Source organism: Crocuta crocuta, unplaced genomic scaffold, assembly GCF_008692635.1.
Source record: "Crocuta crocuta isolate KB4526 unplaced genomic scaffold, BGI_CrCroc_1.0 scaffold506, whole genome shotgun sequence".
In the NCBI taxonomy this organism is placed as follows: Eukaryota; Metazoa; Chordata; class Mammalia; order Carnivora; family Hyaenidae; genus Crocuta; species Crocuta crocuta.
This window is the reverse complement of record NW_027528991.1, coordinates 678,898-697,458: the sequence shown is the minus strand read 5'-3', so window position 1 is coordinate 697,458 and position 18,561 is coordinate 678,898. Positions and strand designations below refer to the sequence as shown.

Sequence of the window (18,561 nt, the reverse complement as noted above, 5' to 3'; positions counted from 1 at the left end):
GCCCCCCCATCCCTGCGGTGAGAGCCCCCCCATCCCTGCGGTGAGAACCCCCCAGTCCCACTGCCAGAGCTGAAGACACAAGAGCAGCCCCAGCACACCCACCAGGCTGAGCTCCGTGTGAGCGTCACTGCTGTGCCTTGGGGCCCAGCTTCGAGCCCCTGTCTATGCAGAAGACCACATGTATCAAAACCCGCTTGAGTTTTGAAGGGTGACTTAAAAACACACCTTGGGAGTGGGGCCCTTCCGACATGGAAAGCTACTTATTTACAAAGACCCATACAGGGAACAAATCACTAACGCGTGGTTCACTCTGTGTGTGTGTGTGCGTGTGTCCTATGTACACATGTTCATGTGTGTACATGTGCTATACACACAGGTATATGTGTGTGCTGTATGCTTACATACGTGTGCCTGCTATACACACAGGTATATGTGTGTGATGTGTGCTTACGTACATGTGTGTGCCTGCTATACACACAGGTATGTGTGTGCTGTGTGCTTACATACATGTGTGTGCTATACATTGTGTGCTGTATGTTTACGTGCATGTGTGTGCACATGCTATACACACAGGTGTGCATGTGCTGTGTGCTTACGTACATGTGTAGGTGCTATACACACAGGTACATAGGTATGCTGTATGCTTACATGCATGTGTGTGCATGTGCTATACAAATAGGTACACATGTGTGTGCTGTATGATCACGTACGTGTGTGTGTTGTATGCTTACATCCGTGTGTGCTATACATACAGGCACATGTATGTGTGCTGTATGCCTAAGTACATGTGTATGCGTGTGCTATACACACAGGTACATGTGTGTCTGCTATATGCTTACACACAGGTGGGTGCACATGCTACATACACAGGTACATGTGTGTGCACTGTATGTTTATGTACATGTGTGTGCAATACACACATGTACATGTGTGTTGTGTGCTTACGTACATGTGTGCATTGCTATACACACGGGTACATGTGTGTGCTGTATGCTTACGTATGTGTGCATGTGTGCTATATACACAGGTACGTGTATCTAAGTGCTATACACTTATGTACATGTATATGCACTTACTATATACACATGTACGTGTGTGTTGCTATATTCATGCACACGTGTAGTATACGTATTTTTACTATATTCACGTGTGGTATGCACACATGTACATGTATGTGTAAACACATTTGCGCATGTGCTATATACTTGTGTGTGATGTACACATGTGTGCATGTGTGTGTGCTCTATACGTGTGTGCTATATGTACATGTGTCTATCTGCTACATGCTTGTAGGCATGTCTGTGTGTGTACTGTGTATGTGTGTACAGGCACATATGCATATGTGCTTGTGTATGCATGTAGTGTGTGTAGCATGCACTATATGAATATATACATAACACTATGGGTGTATCTGTGTATGTCTGCATATAACTGTATGCACGTATATTGTGTGTTATAATGTATGTATATGCACTCTACATATACACACACATCTGTATGCACATCCCTGCATGTATGTACTACACTGTTCTGCACGTATGCATGCATTATGTACTATGTGCATACATGCATGTGTATGTGTGCACTACATGTGTAGGTACACGTGTGTAGGTTTGCATGTGTGTTGCTATATGTGTGTGTACATGTGTATCCTACATATTGAATGTGTGTGCATATTTGCACGTGCACATATATTACATGTGCATATGTATGTGTGCAGTACATGTATACACTTCGTGTGCGATATGTGTACTGTGAATGTACATGCCATGTTTATGTGCGTGTGTGTGTGCTATGTGTGGGTGTGCTGTGTATGTACATTCACGCATGTACTAAATGTGTACTAAATGTGTTTGTGTGCTGTGTATGTATAAGCATGTGTGTATGTACTATTTGTGTGTGTGTGTGTGTGTGTGTGGTTATGTCTGCACTATATGCATGTGTATCATATAAGCACGCGTGTGTGTGCTGTGGTGATACACTGACATTGTGCTCACACTACAAATTAAATGAAGTGAGGTACTCTGTCATGTGTATTTCATACGTACGTGCGTATATTACTATCATATATGCTGCTACCTGAGGTCCTTGACGCTTGTGTTTTGGAGAAGTCCTACGAATTCTCAGTGTTATTAACCACATAACGTTCACACTCCTTAATGCGGTCCTCACCTCACTTCTCAACTTCATCTGCTGCAGCTCCAGCATCCCCGGGCCCCACCCCACGGGCTCCCTCTCGGCTCTGCACACAGTCAGGTTCGTCACGCACAGGGACGGCTCTGCCTGGCCGCTGCCGCCCAGCGCGGTGCCCCGGCCCAGCACCGGCCCTCGCTTGCGTCCAGCCCCTCCTCATCCCCCAGCTCAAATGTCACCCCCCGGATGTGACACCATGTGAATGCGTCCCGCCCATGGTCTCTGCCGACACCTCGCCTGCTTTCTCTGCTGTGCCCCCCACAGCTGATAACCACTCACTTGCCTGTTTGAAATACGTGTCCCTCCCCCACGGTCTCTGTAAGGAATAAACACTTCACCATGCCTACATGTTTTCAGAGGTCCACAAAAATCACAGATAGCAAAATAAGAAAACACGTAAGATTAAAACTAATGAGCCTGTCGTGTCAGATTCACGCGTAGCCAGAGTCAGTGGGTGTGAGCCCCTGGGAAGCGTCCCGCGCAGAACGTCAGGCTTGGACGCTCAGTTTCATGGTTAAAGGGCTCAGAACTGCTCCCAAGCCCCCGTATGTTACCAGGTCTATTTAAGGATGAGTCATTCCCTTTGCACACTTTTTAAAATGTATTTTAAGTGTTCATTTACCAAGAAGTGCTTTCTGTCTGCACTCATCCAGACTCCACATCATAACACAGTCTTGTGACTGTCTCGACTGCAGAGCAGACGAGAAGTGGGCTCAGTGTATTTCCCAGCGTCACAGCGGTGATCGGCTGACGGTGTCCTCTTAGGATCAGAGGCTGAAAAAGTCAACAGAAACCAAATATCATGGACCATAGAGAACATTTAAAGAATAAAGGAACTTGACGGCATAACCTCCAACCTAAGAAATCAAACGGCTTCAATTTTTCAAATACATTTATTTCATATATTCATTTATTAAAATCCCTGATAACACACTACTAAACTTCTCCCAAGTGAACCATCTCACTACCATTCAACATCATGGATCACACACCATAGTGAAAAGACGCAGGTCACCTCACTCTTCCATCTCCTCATTAGTCATAAGTAAGAAAGGCGTGTCGCGTCCCTGCCCTGTGCCGCAGGGGCCCTGCTGTGCTGGACCCGCAGAGGCGGGAGCGTTCCGGTGGCTGGGGGACGAGGCACAGGTAAGAGGCTGCCGGTACAAGCGAGGAAGGCGACGGGGCCACAGGAAGCCTGGGCAGGTGTGACGCCGTAGCGAGCGTGCTCAGGGCTGTGACCGAGCACGAGGAAACCGGAGGCCCGCACACGACGTGCAAGCAGGGCATCTGTGAGCAGACTTGTAACACAGCTGCAAGGACGGAAGATGAGGACGCTGGGACACAGCACGGGAAAGGCCTGGACTAGGGTGACAGGGATGGAGATGGGAGCAGACAGTGAACCCAAAGGGCATCGCGAGATGGGAAAGCGACAAGGGCTAAGGTCATCAGTGTTCCGAGCTGCAGTCCTAGCGAACGGGGCACAAGGCAGGTGCCGCGGAATCAGGGGAGATCAGAGGTCGTCTGGCTGTGGTAAGTGAGCTCCGTTCGAGCTGACAGCCAGCACACAGTAGGTGCTTTGACGTGAGGGCCACCACTCAAACAGGAGGAGCTGCTCGCGGCAGCAATTCATCTGTTCCAACCTCCTGAGGAGAATGACAAGAAAAACTGGGCAAAATTTACAAAAAAAAACATCTAGATAAGCGAGACACGACACCAGAGAGCAATGAAAGCCAACAAAGAATTAAGACCAAAGAAGGAAACGGAGAGAAGGGACCCAGCGTGGGAGGCCATTCACCCATGAAGACTTCTGCCAAAAGGCAGCTTTCTGACAATTCCGATAAAGGCCGTGGAAAGCGGAGATACTTGCGGGACTGGGAGACAGAGACAGGTCCCAGAGCGGCGGTGACGAGACAAAGCAGCAGGGGCTACGACTCTCCAGGAGCCGCAGCACCAGCCTCCCGGCTCCAGTCTCCTTTACTCTGCTGCTTGTCTCATACCAGCAAGCACATACACCACAGCATCAGGCGTCTTGACAGGTCATGTACCTGCTGGGTCATGAGTGCCTCCGGCCCCAGACAACACTCTGATCCCTGGCCTGGCGCCCGTATGATGTCCTTCCAGAGAGAGCGAGCATTCCCGGAACTACCTTCTATCCCTTTCCTTCAGGACATTCTTACAGTGCCTCCAGCTTCTTGTCCTCCAACAGCTAGAAGCACAAACGTGGTGTGATTAAAGGCATCATTTTCAGGCACATGGGGAGAAGGGCAAAGAATTCCATTGCCTGACAAAGTACCTCTGAGAAGAGTCGACAGCCTCAAGGTTCTCCATGCAAGGACTCCATGCATTGTTTTTGTCTTTAAAACACCACATTGTAAAACACTGCTTTAAAAAACAGAATACAGCCCACTAAGGTGGGAGGGAAGGGCATGTTGCCAAGTGCCCAGGGCTAGAGTGGTGACCCAAAGGGCCAGGCCCAAGGAGGGAAGGTGAACGGACCATAGAACGGTGGTGCTCACAAGCCCACCTTCAAGTTCTCATAATCGCTTACTGGATTAGAGGGACCAGGAATAGCCAATCCCCTCACCCAGCCAGCTATCAGAAGCAAACATAAATTATCTCTGCAAGAACTTAAGGTCATCCAGAGCCTCAAACTAGCTGTGCATTTTTGTATACATACTGTCTAGCAGTCAATCAAAAATGATCAGGTACTCAAGGAGTCAAGACTATTCAGTCAAAAACCAAGAGAAATACATAACCATGGAAAACACGTACCCACAAATCATCCAGATGGTCTTGAAACAAAACCAGAACCGATCCAGATTGCAGAATTACTAGATAAGGATGTTACAACAGTCCTAATTCTACTCCATATGTTCAAAAAGTTAAATAGAGGTATAAAAAATCAATAATTGATAACCTTCCAAAACAGAAAGCACCGGACCAAGATGGATCCACTAGTGAATTCTACCCAATATTTAAGGAAGAAATTTTACTAATTCTCTAAAATCTCTCTTAGAAAACTAAAGACAAAACAGAAAACACTATTTTCAGAGGAAACAGAGTAAATACTTCCTTACTCATTCTGAGGCCAGCACTACTCTAATTCCAAAACCAGACAAAGACATCACAATAAAATTAAAAATCAATATATCTGACGAACATAGGTGGAAAAGTCAACAATTATTCAAAATATCAGCAAATCAAATCAAATAATGTATTAAAAAATTATATACCATGACCACGTGGGAGTTGGAGATTTATTCCAAATATACAAGGCTGTTTCAATGTTTGAAAATAATTAATCCATCACATCAACAGGCAAAAGAAAAAAATCACATGAAAATATCAAAAACGTAGGAAAAAAGCTTTTGACAAAAATCCAATAGCAATTCATCATAAAAACTATCAGTATAGTAGGAATAGAGGGGAATGTCCTCAACTTGATAAAGAGTATCCACGGTATACCAAGAGTTAATGTACTAAATGGTGAGAAACTTTAAGCTTTCCCACCAAGATTAGAAACAAGATGAGGGCCCTCTTCACCACTCCTTTTCAACATTATACTGGGAGTCTTAGCCAATGCAATAACACAATATAAAAGGAAGTTAAAATGGAGCGCCTGGATGGCTCAGTCAGTTAAGTGTCCGACTTCAGCTCGGGTCATGATCTCATGGTTCACGAATTCAAGCCCCATGTCGGGCTCTGTGCTGACAGCTCAGAGCCTGGAGGCTGTTTCAGATTCTGTGTCTCCCTCTCTCTCTCTGCCCCTCCCCCAGTCATGGTCTTGGACTCCTTCTTGCTCTCTCTCTCTCTCTCTCAAAATAAATAAACATTAAAAAAAATTAAAGGAAGTTAAAAGGTATAGTGATTGAGAAGAAAAAACCAAAACTTTGTGGATGATATGCTCACCTATGTAGAAAATCCAAAAGAATCAGCAAAAAAAATTCCTAAAATGAAGAATTATAGCAAGCTTTCAGGATACCAATATACAAAATTCCATTGGTTGGTTGCCTATATACCAGCAATAAATAAGTAGAATTTGACATTAAAAACACACTACCATTACATTTGTACCCAAACAAATGAAATGCTGAGGGACAAATCTAACAAAACTGTATAAGTTCTCTAGGAGAAAAAATAAAACTGTTGAATGAAACCAAAAAAAAGTAAATGAATGGAGAGATATTCCATGTTCATGGATAGACTCAATATTATCAAAATGTCAGTTCTTCCCAACTTGATCTATAGATTTAATGTAATCCCAATCAAAATCAGCAAACTGATTTTAAAGTTTACACAGAGGCAAAAGACCCAGAATAGTCTCACAATAATGAAGAAGAACAACAGAGTTGGAGAACTGACACTATATGACTTTAAGACTTACTATGAAGCTACTCTAATCAAGACTGTATGGTATTGGCAAAAGAAAAGACAAATAGATCAGTGGGAGAGAAGAGAGAGCCAGAAATATAGTCAACTGAACTCTGGGGAACAAAGGCAATACAAAGGAGAAACCTGTAAACTCCTAAAAAATAACACAGGAGAAAATCTAGACGACTTAAGTTTCGTGATGACTTTTCAGATAAGCCACCAAAGGCATGATCCATGAAAGAAAGAACTGATAGGCTGGACTTCATTAAAATTAAAAATTTCTGCTCCATCAAAGACAACACCAAGAGAATAAGAAAACAGATATTAAATGGTGGACACATGTCATTATACGTTTGTCCAAACCTACAGAATGTACAACACCAAGACTGATCCCTAAGGTAAACAGTGGACTCTGGGTGACGATGACTGACGTGTCAATGTACCTTCATCAGCTGCAACAAATGCACGACTCTGGTGCAGGGTGACAGAGGGGGAGGCTGTGTGTCCAGGTTGGGGGAGGGGGCACAAGGGTTATATAGGAAATCTCTGTACCATGCCCTCAATTTTGCTGCGAATCTGAAACTGCGTTTTAAAAAATAAATAAGTCTTAAGACTAAAAAAAAAAAAAAAAAAAAACGGGGCGCCTGGGTGGCTTAGTCGGTTAAGCGTCCGACTTTCGCTTAGGTCATGATCTCGCGGTTCGTGGGTTCGAGCCCCGCGTCGGGCTCTGTGCTGACTGCCAGCTCAGAGCCTGGAGCCTGTTTCAACCTGTGACTCCCTCTCTCTCTGACCCTCTCCTGCTCACGCTGTCTCTCTCTCTCTCTCCTAGAAATAAATAAAAAACATTTAAAAAAAAATTAAAAAAAAAAAAAGACTAAAAAAAAAAAGGTAAAAAGTAGCCCCTAAAAAGAAAAAATGTAGCCAAAATTTCAGAGCAAGAAATAGTACCAAAGATAAAGAAATGTCACTTCATAACATTAAGAGTGCCAATTCACCAAGAGATCATAAAGATACTAAACGTGCATGTGCTTAATAACAGAGCTCCAAAACACATGGAGGAAAACTGATGGAAGGGAAACAGAGAAGTTCGCATCTCGTCACAGATTCCGGTACGCCTCTCTCAGTGAGTGACAGACCGGAGGCCGTGTGTAGAAGATGTGAAGAACACTATCAAGCAATGCGACCTGACAGTTACCAACAGACATACGTGAAGATTCACAGCATTTTATCTGTAATAGTAAAAACTGACAATAACCTAAATGCCCATCACCAGGAGAATGAATAAATAAATTATAGCACATTTGCACAACAGAAAAGTACTCAGTATTGAAAACGGATGAACCGTTGATACATGCGATAATGCAAGTAACTTCCAAAGTAGTTATTCTTAGTGAAAGTCGCCAGACACAAAGAGTACGCATGGTCTGATTCCACTGGCATAAAACTCTAAAAAATGCAAACTAATCTAAAACTTTTACTTAGAATACATAAAGAACTCCTTTATGTCAATAGGAAAGAGACAGATAATCCAACAGAAAAACAGCATGAGATTGGACACGTGTCACAAAAGAGAATGTCCAAATGGCCGATACATTTGCAAAAGGGGCTAAACCTCATTAATTATCAGAGAATTGCAAATTATAAGTAAGTACCCCACCCCCCACAAGAGGGCCTAAAGTAAAAGGACCAAGCACAGATGAGGATGTGAATCCACCAGAACCCTCACACGCCCTTTAACGGGGTGCCAGTCAGTACAACGCTCTGGGAATCTTGGCATTATCTGCCAAACTAAATATACACACTCAATATGCCTCAGCATCCGTACACACAAGTGTACCAATAAACACACACACACATGCTTGTGGCAGTCCAAATATGGAAACGAAACAGATCTGCACCAATAATGGAAAGGACTCACTGTGCTCTGTCCATGCAGTGGAATACTACGCAGTGATGAAAATGTGGAAGGATCGCACGAACCTAACAGTGAATCAAGGACCGCACTCCCCCGAGTTCTAACACGAGCAGAGCTGGCAGGTGGCACCAGGCTCTGCGGGAGGAGAGCGGGGAGCAGAGGCTGAGAGGAGGCAGAGGCTGGATGGCAGCTGCCCACTTGTGTGCACCTGGGCACAACCACAACGACGGCACGTAATATCTGGGACACGTTTTTCTGAGTCTTTCACACCTCACTGAAAAAGTGAGAAAGATCACGCTGGACCTCGGAATGTAGGCCCAACTCATCAGCATCCGTTGTGCTGAAGAAACACACAAGAACCTCTTGTAACTCAATGGGAAAAAAGTCAAACTATAGATTTCTCCTCAGTGACGATGCACAGCTTCTACTCTTAGTAAACTGAGTGCCAGTGAGATGCGGAGTGAGAGGGGTCCTCAGGCAGACGCGGCACTGGCGCACGTGCGGACCCAAACTCCGGAAGCCCAACATGAAGATAAGGATTACCTCGACACCAAAAATGCTGACAGAATTTACCTTTTCATTTTGTACAACGAAACCCGTTTTTAAAAGCATTGAGATAATTACACTAGTCACGGAATAATTTTTTAACGAAAACTCATGATGTCTTTAAAGCTGTCAGTTTGATGTGAAATATTCTGCAATAAACGTAATAAACTTCCTTAAATATGCAACATTTAAAATCTACAAAAATTCATTTTTGATTATATTAAAATGAACCTTTTCTTGCTTATATTTATTGAAGAAGAAATTTTTTGAATGAAGTGATTCCAGGCAGTTTATTTTCTAAAATTCAAAAGTGAACACAGTGGTTTTGTTCTGTTAACATTCTCCTCCCCTAGCTGGTGGCTGAGTCCGTGGAAGGTAACATCACCCAAACAGCGTCAGAGGAAAGGACAGGCGACCTCAAGGCTCTTCAAGTCATCTGACTCATCAAACAGCACAAAACGTTTAAATACCTGGTAAGAAGGGTCCTTGGTGCTCCACACGCAAAGTTCCTTCCCATCTAAAGGGAAAGCGCAGCACTGCAGGCCACAAGCAAGCTGAACGTGGGACACGGGCTCCTTAGATTCAAGCAGGCACTTTTCTGTGACAATGTCACCGCCGCAGCCACCATCGGCAGAGAAAATCCCCTGTGGCTCTTCCATCTTCAATCTGAAAATGCAGGGACACGGAAGATGACTTATGGGGGTGATAATTAACACAGATGACAGTCTGTTTACTCGCCATGATGAGTGTGATCACACACACACAGTATGTCACACCTGCTTACTCACTTCCCACACCCCACTCGCAAGACAAAGAAAGTCCTCAAGTTCTGTACACACGACTGCTCACTCCTCCCATGAACTTTCAGATTAAACAGACCTTGATTCAAATCCCCTCTTCCTGCTCATCAGACCTTGCTCAGACTTGCGGAATCTGCTTCCGCCACTGGATCACGGGCAGAAGCGCACCCAGAGGCGGCCCGTGGCGGCGGCAGTCTACGACGCGGGAGCACCAGCACGGAGGAGCATTCACGAAGTCACCACTGAGACTGATTACCGCTATCCGTAACGGAGACACGAAGTCATGCTCCCAGTTTTCCAAGCAAAGCGGCGGAGAAGTGCAGTACAGATCTCGATCTCCCACTGTCCACCGTGGAGCTATTCAGCCATTTCACAACATTCTACGTCATTAAGGCAAATTGTCTCAGGTCACATAATCACGGTCTTCCAAGGCATAAATGGATGAACCACTGACAAAAATAAAAAACGTTTCAGGCTTGTGTCCCACCTCACAGGTCGTAAGTTCGTAAACGTGTTCAACGTACACACACAGAGCCCTAGAGCCACCCGATGCCTGCCTCGCAGCTCACTCCAGGCACTGGGCCTGAAAAGCTTCGCCCACAGGATTTGCTGACACGGCCAGGAGCAGAAGGTCTACGCGTCTGGTCACCACGCTGCTGAGCGGACTCGGAGGCTCCGCCACGGGCACCAGGCTGGCGTACAGAAAGACCAGGACAGACCTCCTGGGGCCGGAGCGGTCCAGACAGGAGGCCGCGTGGCACTGCCCGGCACAGATGGGGTGCAGGCTGCACGAGGGGGCAGTGGTCATCCTCCGGCGGGGCGAGCCTGGTGCGCTCCACAAGCGGCAGAGCGCACGGAAGGGCCTCTGCCTAAGCTCAGCGGAAACGAGCTGCTGCAGGTTGCTGCACGAGGCTGTTTAGGGAAACGCACTCTCCGATCTGGCAGCACCGGGCAAGGTGGATCGAGAGGGACTGGGGTGGGGAAGGGCGAGGGCCGGGAACCCAGCGCCGTGCGGGAGCTCTGGCTCAGGGAGCCTGGAGAGCAGGGAACTCTCAGCCCTACCCCGCCCTCCCTCGCAGGACCCTTCTCTCTCCAGATCTCTCTTCACGGCACAACCCTTGCCTAGCTTCCAGGGACAGGGACGCCTCTGTGAACGTCGTCAACCCGTTGCTTTCCTGTGCCCATCAGAGCCCATCTATGCCTAGCCCTGTTTCTCTTCAAGAGGACTTTGGCCCTCCATACCCAAGCAAGAGACCGAGCAAATCTAGACGTACGATCTAGACTCCCCCCTGACCATGGTGGGGACACCACCTCATTCCTGAAGGGCAGCGCTGCGGCCCTCGAGGCCAGCAAGGCTCAGCCTCCACACAGACGCTCCCTGCACACCCCCAGGCCGCTGGCTGAGCTCTGAGAACAGAACTGCTTCCCCTGGGCGCTAGCCTCTCTCCTGTCTGAAGGTCTCTCCTCCGGCTCTCCACCTCCCGGCCGCTCCCGCCCTTCAGGTCTCAGCTGGGGGCCGCGGGCGCCCTGTGTGTGTGCCCTGTGTGCCCTCACCGTCTCCTTCCACCCCAAGCACCCTGACCCAGGCTGCCCCTGCAGAGGCAGAATGCGGGGCCGGGGTCAGGCCCCGGGGCTCCACTCCTCCAGCTCTGAGACGCTGGCTCAGATGCACGGGTGGTCAGGACCTGACTAGAAACCCGTATCTTAGCATCTCTAAGGCCGAGATTCCAGGCGAGGGGAAATATAAGTCAGAGGACGTACACTCCATGGTCTCCCACATAACAAGTGTTCTTTGTTATAACAAATACAAGGTGATTTTTAAAGACTTAAAAATTTTGCAATATTTGGAAAAAATAAACACATTTTGAATACATTAACACACATTCTTCCCCAATTCATGAACTTGGTTTTATTTATCACTCTTGCAATTGCCAAGACACAGCAGGGAGTTTCATATAAAAAATAGCTAAATGTTGCTAAGTTACCAGATTTGCTCTGTAGGTTTCATCATGTTAAAGTAACCAGTGCCTAGCTCGGTGGCCGTGGCCGCAGCTACAGTGGTGATCAGATGGCAAGCATCTCAAGTGGACGAAATGAAAGTACCGTGTAGCTCCTTCCACTGCTTCCCCAAAGCATAAAATACCTTAAGAAACAGACAAAAGACTATATCAAACACCACAACTGTTCACAAATCTTAAGCATTCACCCACTGACTGGATAAAGAAGACGTGGGAGAGAGAGAGAGAGAGAGAGAGAGAGAGAGACACACACACACACACACACACACACTGGAATATTACCCAGCCATGAAAAAGAATGAGATGTTGCCATTTGCAATGACACGGATGGACCTAGAGAGTACAATACTAGGTAAGATAAGTCAGTGCGGGAAAGACACATAAGATATGATCTCACTCACATACGGAATTTGAGAAGCAAAACAAAATAAATAAAGGAAAACACAGACCAAGAAAACCAGACTCCTAAGTATGGATAACAAACTGGTGGTCACCAGAGGGGAAGTGGGTGGGTGACATGAGACCGATAAAGAGGATCAAGAACACACTTATGAGAAGCACTAAAAAATGTACAGAATTGTTACATCACTCTACTGTACACCTGAAACTAATGTGACAATGTATGTTAATTACACTTGAATAAAAAACTTTAAAAAAAACACTACTTCGAGTAAAATATTTACATTTTCATAAGACATACGAAAATTTTTAAAAATAAAAAAGAATCCACTCGTCAAACTGTAATTAAATATTGTCTTATTTCTTCAACATCAACTTTTTTTTAATTTTTTTTTTTAATGTTTTATTTATTTCTAGGAGAGAGAGAGAGACAGCGTGAGCAGGGGAGGGTCAGAGAGAGAGGGAGTCACAGACTGAAACAGGCTCCAGTCTCTGAGCCATCAGCACAGAGCCCGACGCGGGGCTTGAACCCACGAACCGCGAGATCATGACCTAAGCGAAAGTCGGACGCTTAACTGACTATGCCACCCAGGCGCCCCATTCAACATCAACTTTTATACACCAAGGACTGTCTTAATCTCTTCTGTAATTCCTATAACATTCAGCACCATAATTTGCGAATAATAGCATCCGTACACCAACGTACCGTTTAAAAATCATTTTCACACATATGAACATGAAGATTTGAGTGTATCGATACCTTATATCATTTGATGCTTACAATAATGCTTTACAGTTGTTAAATGCTTTTTTCCATCTTACAGGTGAAAAAATCAGAGGGCTTAGTAAGTGATGACGGTCACAGTGGCAGTGCGACGACGGCCCCACACTTCTGGCCCCTCGCTGGTGGCAGCTCTGCCGTGGCGCGCACAGAGCAGGGGCCGCAGGTCAGCTCCGCCGATCTAAGAAAGCTGCGGCAGCCGTGGCGACCCACGCAGGGGCAGCGTGGGTTCACAGTCACGCGGATTTGCAGGAGATGCTGGCTCGGCCACTCGCTGCTGCTCGAAGTGGCCTGGCACCTCTGCCAACGCCCACCCCACCTGCTGCAGGTGACCCGGCCGGCAGCTGCCCCCAGACAGCCTCTCAGAAGGGCTCGGCCACCCCTCAACCGACTCATTCCACCTGGGCTGCCTGAGAGCCGCTCGATGATGCGTGTTCTGCCGCTGGCCTTTCCTTGCCCAGGGCTGTGGTCCCCCGCCTCGAGGGCAGGCCGCCCTGACTCCCTCTCACCCACCACCCACGGGCTGCTGGAAATCCCTGCTGAGGCAGGAAGCCCTGGACGGAACTGTTTACTTGTTCAGGGACACCTAGGTAACCATCTGGGAAAGAATAACAGAAACAATTAAAAAGTGTAAACAAGAGAAAACTCAGCCTAATCCAACGTGAAGAAAGGGAGCCCTCTGGAGGGACAGACGTCTAACTGGAGGGACTGTGTAGGACCCGCGCGCTGCCTGAGCCAGCCCGGCCTGGCCTCTCATCTTTCAGCTGCGCCTGTCTGTACGTCAGCTCTGGCTTCCACTTTCTGTTGCCATTTGTTGGCAGCACGGTGGCCGGCGGCTCCCGGGGCCACCCCCACGCCCTGGCGCACTGGGAGGGGCGGCCACCTCTCCCTATCAAACCCGGAACATGTGGGAGTTCGGGGCCAGTCTGGACCACTTCTCGTCTTTGACTTTATTCTGTGAATAGAAGGATGCAACTATGCTGGCAAGTCAGCCCGAGGCGTCATGGACCGTGACCCTGGGGCCTGGCTGGGACACGGAAGAGACTGGCCGCCCAAGCAAACTCAAGTACTACTGCCAGAAGAGGGACAGATACTGAGGGGAAAAATCCATGTGTATTTAAGTACATATGAACATTCAGATGTTCAAGAAGGACAAACTTCAATAAAACATACTCACAATGAATAAAATAAGAATACCCACAAACACAAAACTTCTGTTCTTCGGAAGACACCACTCAGTGAGTGAAAAGACAAGCCACAAAGTAGGAAGATGAGCAACACAGGGAGCTGAGTACATCCAGAACCTACAAAGAGTTCCTACAAATCTTCAGCCACACAAGCCAATAGAAAACTACGCAAAAGCCACTTCATGAAAGATCTCCAAACGGCCAATTAACTAGAAAAGATGCTCATCCTCATTATCAGAGAAATGCAAGTTGGAATAAAAAATGAAAACCATACACCCATCAGAAGAGCTAAAATCAAAAAGAGCATGAAAGGAAGAGGGTATTGGTGAACTTCCGAACCTTTCAGGAGGGTGCAGGTGGCAGAGCCGCTCAGGAACATGGACCCAGGGCCGAGACAGGGGCACGGAGCAGACACCGGAGCGCACAGGGCGGCGCTCAGGACGCCGCACGCAGACGGCCCGATGCGCTCAGGCAGCAGCACAGACCGAGGGCGGGCACAGGTCCGCTCCACCCCCAGGGCACGCGTGGTACACTAGGCACCGCGCAGTCACGTTGCAGGAGAGCGTCTGGTCAGTCGTAGCGGAGGCGGCGTTCGGCAGGAGTGGTCACCATGGGGAAAGAGGCAGGCAGGGGCGACGACAGGGCCCCAGGGCTCTGGGATGCTGACAGCACGCGCCCCCACACCTGCGGGGCGACTGCCCGCCCCACACCCCCCCACNCTGCCCGCCCCCTGCACCCCCACACCTGCGGGGCGACTGCCCGCCCCACGCCCCCCCACACCTGCAGATGACTGCCCGCCCCACGCGCCCCCACACCTGCGGGGTCACTGCACTTACTGCAGTAACACCAATCCCCAATTCGGGGGGAGGTCTGTACCGGCACTGCTGCCACGTGCAGCTGAGCATTTTCATGCCACACGCACGGCACGAGGGGACTACCCTGCAGGGCGCTGGCCGCTGGGCTCCAGGAGCCAGTGCTCTCTTTTGAGACACACCCGTCCCAGGCCGGGCAGTGTTGCTTGTCCCTACGCAGCCTGAGGGCAATTCAGTTCCCTAAGGAGCTCGTTCTGGGCCCACGATCCAGGGATGACCAGCTGTGGTACGATTACAATGACAGCTCAGACGCTGCCCACAGCTGCCCGTCTCTCTGAAGAGGAGACCTAACTCCTGGCCCCGCTGGTGGCCGAGCTCGTCCTACACCCCCACCCAGCCCCGTTCACCGTCTTCCCGTTCATTCCTCGGGTCCGCTCCTCCCACAGCACGGGCGAACTGCAGACGCTCTTCAATAAATACAGTACGCACTTTCCAGGAGTGCAGTTTCCTTACCATTTCCTTACTAACAGTCTCTTTTCTCCGATGATTTTATCGTAAGAATGCGGTACGTAGTACAGATTACATACAAAATAGGTGTTAACTGCTTGTGTCATGAGTAAGGCTTCTACTCAGCAGCAGGCTGCTAGTAGTTAAGTTTCCAGGGAGTCAAAAGTTATACACAGATTTTCAACTGCGGGGAGAGGGGAGGTATCCCTAACCCCCATGCTGTTCAAAGGCCAACTGCATTCACACACACACAATTACATAACTGATTAATGTCCAGCTCCGGGAAAGGAAAAACCGTGTCCTGGGGCCGAGGACACGTTAGGTGCTTAATAAAGACCTGAGTTGTTAAAAAGGAGCGGCAGGACGAAAACGCAGCCACAGCAGACGACTTAGTGCCTAATGTGACTGCGGTCTCAGTCCCCAGGAACGTCACTTTTTCCACTCAGCTCGGAACTACCTGCTCAGCTCTAGTGACAGATTTGGTGACGTGTCCCACAGACCCCGTCCATTCCCCTGAGGAAGGCGACCTTGCCTGAAACAGCGCATCCTCTAATAATGTCCTCTCCATCGTTAAAAGCCCTCCCTCCCCAGGGCTCAGCACAGCTCTGGTGTATGGGTCGAGGGGACGCGGCCCGACGCAAGCGCGTGGAATGGCCAGCGCGGCCGTTAAGTGTGCTCGGCTGCGCCTCTGCTACGACGGCTTTAGCGGCAGGGCTGGGTGTGAGGCGCTGTCTGACGGCGTCAGGGACAAGGAGAAACGGGTGCGGCAGCCTGCGGCCAGTGTGACTGCTCCTCCAGGCCTCGAAGGCCCCGGGCACACTCCTCTCTCTGCGCGGAGCTCATCTCGGTCCATCTCCACAGGTCCCCGCTGGGTTGGAATCCTTCCCCGATTCTCTCCCGACTCCGCCCAGATTCCACACTGGGAACTGCTGGTGGTTACCGGCCTGGGTCCAGCCTAAAAAGCTGGGCCCAATTTGAGCTGCACTGGGCCCGGCGCAAGGCCCCAGGCGAGTAACGTTCTGTGGTAAGTAGAGGCAGCAGCTGATGGGAACCCCGAAAGCCAGAAGAGCTGGGAACGTCAACGGGCACAAGCCAAGCACTTAAAGGCCGTTAGAGCGCTCGCCACCTCAGGACCCATGGCAGCGTAAGCGGGTCATGGCAACGATAAAGTTGCCTCGATGGCTCTCCACACGCGCAGAGCGGGAGGAGGCTCTAACTCCAGCTGTCCTGAGGCTACGACTGCCATCATGCGGAGCAACGGCTCATGACGGGGGTGTGGGGATGGCACCAAATCAAGACAGTCATTTCTGTGTCCGTAAGTCCTTCCCTAAACAATTTTTAAGGTTTATTTATCCAGAGTGGGTATGAGTGGAAGGAGGAGCAGAGAGAGAGAGAATCATAAGCAGGCTCCGGACCACCAGCGCAGAGCCCAACTCGGGTCTCAAACTCACGAACCAGGAGATCACCACCTGAGCCAAAACCAACAGTCAGCCACTCAGCCAAGCCACCCAGGTGCCCCTAAATTATGTTTTTAAAGATAATACTCTTCTTTCTATATGGCTGCTTTAATTTAAAAAAAAAAAAATGGGGCACCTAGGTGGCTCAGTCGGTTGAGCATCTGACTTCAGCTCAGGTCATGATCTCACGGTTCGTGGGTTCAAGCCCCGTGTCGGGCTCTGTGCTGACAGCTCAGAGCCTGGAGCTGCTTCAGATTCTGTGACTCCCTCTCTCTCTGTCCCTCCCCTATTCACACTGTCTCTCTCTCTCTCTCTAAAAAATAAACATTAAAAAAATGGAAAAAAAAAAAGACTATGTACTCCTTCTGTTGGCCAGCAGAGAAGTGGACTTTGTAGTCTGTCAGCTCTCAAACTGCACATTATGCACTTCTGCGCCTCCATGGCTTGTTAGCTGAGCACAAATCATGCCTCCAGACCATCGCTACGACACTCGCTTTAAAAGTCATTTCCAGGGCACCTGGGTGGCTCACCTGGTTAAGGGTCCGGCTCAACTCAGGTCATGATTTCAGGGTTCTTGATTTCCAGCCCCGCATCGGGCTCTGTGCTGAGAGTCGAGCCTGCTTGGGGGGATTCTCCTCTCTCTCTCTCTCTCTCTCTCCCCCCTCTCCCCCCCATCCCTCCCTCACGTCTGTGTGCCTGTGCACAGATGCTAAGTGAATACATTTCAAAAATAATAAAATAAAAGTAATTTCCTTTATGTTAAATTTATTTTAATGTTTATTTTTGAGAGAAAGTGCCAGTGAGGAAGGGGCAGAGAGGGAGACACAGAATCCGAAACAGCCTCCAGGCTCTGAGCTGTCAGCACAGAGCCCGACGTGGGGCTCGAACCCACGAACCGTGAGATCATGACCTGAGCCGAAGTCGGACGCTCAACAGACTGAGCCCCCCAGGCGCCCCTCCTTCTTCAGTTGTTTAAAACAGACCCAGATGTACCCCTACTCACAGCCCCTCTCTCGTCGCCAGGCCCAATACGCTTTCACAGGGAACAGGACGGGCGGTCACGCCCGGCTCGTGGGGCTCCCGCGTCACCAGAGCCCGACCCGGCAGGAGGGTGCGGACAGCCGCCAGGGCGTCTCCGGCACCAGCCCGAACACCAGTGGGTCGCTACCCACCTGGGTACAGCTCTTCCCAACTTCAGGAACATGAACCCACAGAGAGCAATCAGCCGTAAGCCCGCCGCGTCACCACCACGCACGGAAGTGGGTTCGAAGCGGCTCCGCGGCCAACGCAGCCCCCCCGGCACCCCGACCAGCTGCTTGGCACGGTGGCCGTTCCAGGTCTTCAGGGTTTACACTCCGCGTGTTCCCATAAAGGCACAAGAACCGGATTCAACACAGAAGCGTGATCTTTCTTCCAGAAATCTTTTTCAATGACCAACAGGTGCCCCTTAATCCCAGGTTCCAAATTAACAAAATATCCTGAATATAAACATAACTACATTGTGAAGCTTCTTTTAGGAGAATTTCAAAAAGTACCATGTTCTTATGAATAACGGAGAGCAGGTGACAAGCGCTG

General features: G+C 48.9%; 1 protein-coding gene across 1 annotated transcript in view; it reads right to left on the bottom strand.

Moving 5' to 3' along the window:
• The window catches only part of WDR27 (WD repeat domain 27), a 161,122-nt gene extending 142,784 nt beyond the window's left edge, over nucleotides 1-18,338 (bottom strand). Inside the window, 4 exon segments of the mRNA XM_077757378.1 lie at nucleotides 2,816-2,882; nucleotides 2,884-2,967; nucleotides 9,496-9,691; nucleotides 18,159-18,338. Of these exon segments, the coding sequence (XP_077613504.1) occupies nucleotides 2,816-2,882; nucleotides 2,884-2,967; nucleotides 9,496-9,691; nucleotides 18,159-18,190 (379 nt within the window). The 5' untranslated portion in view covers nucleotides 18,191-18,338.
• Nucleotides 18,339-18,561: the final 223 nt, after the last annotated feature.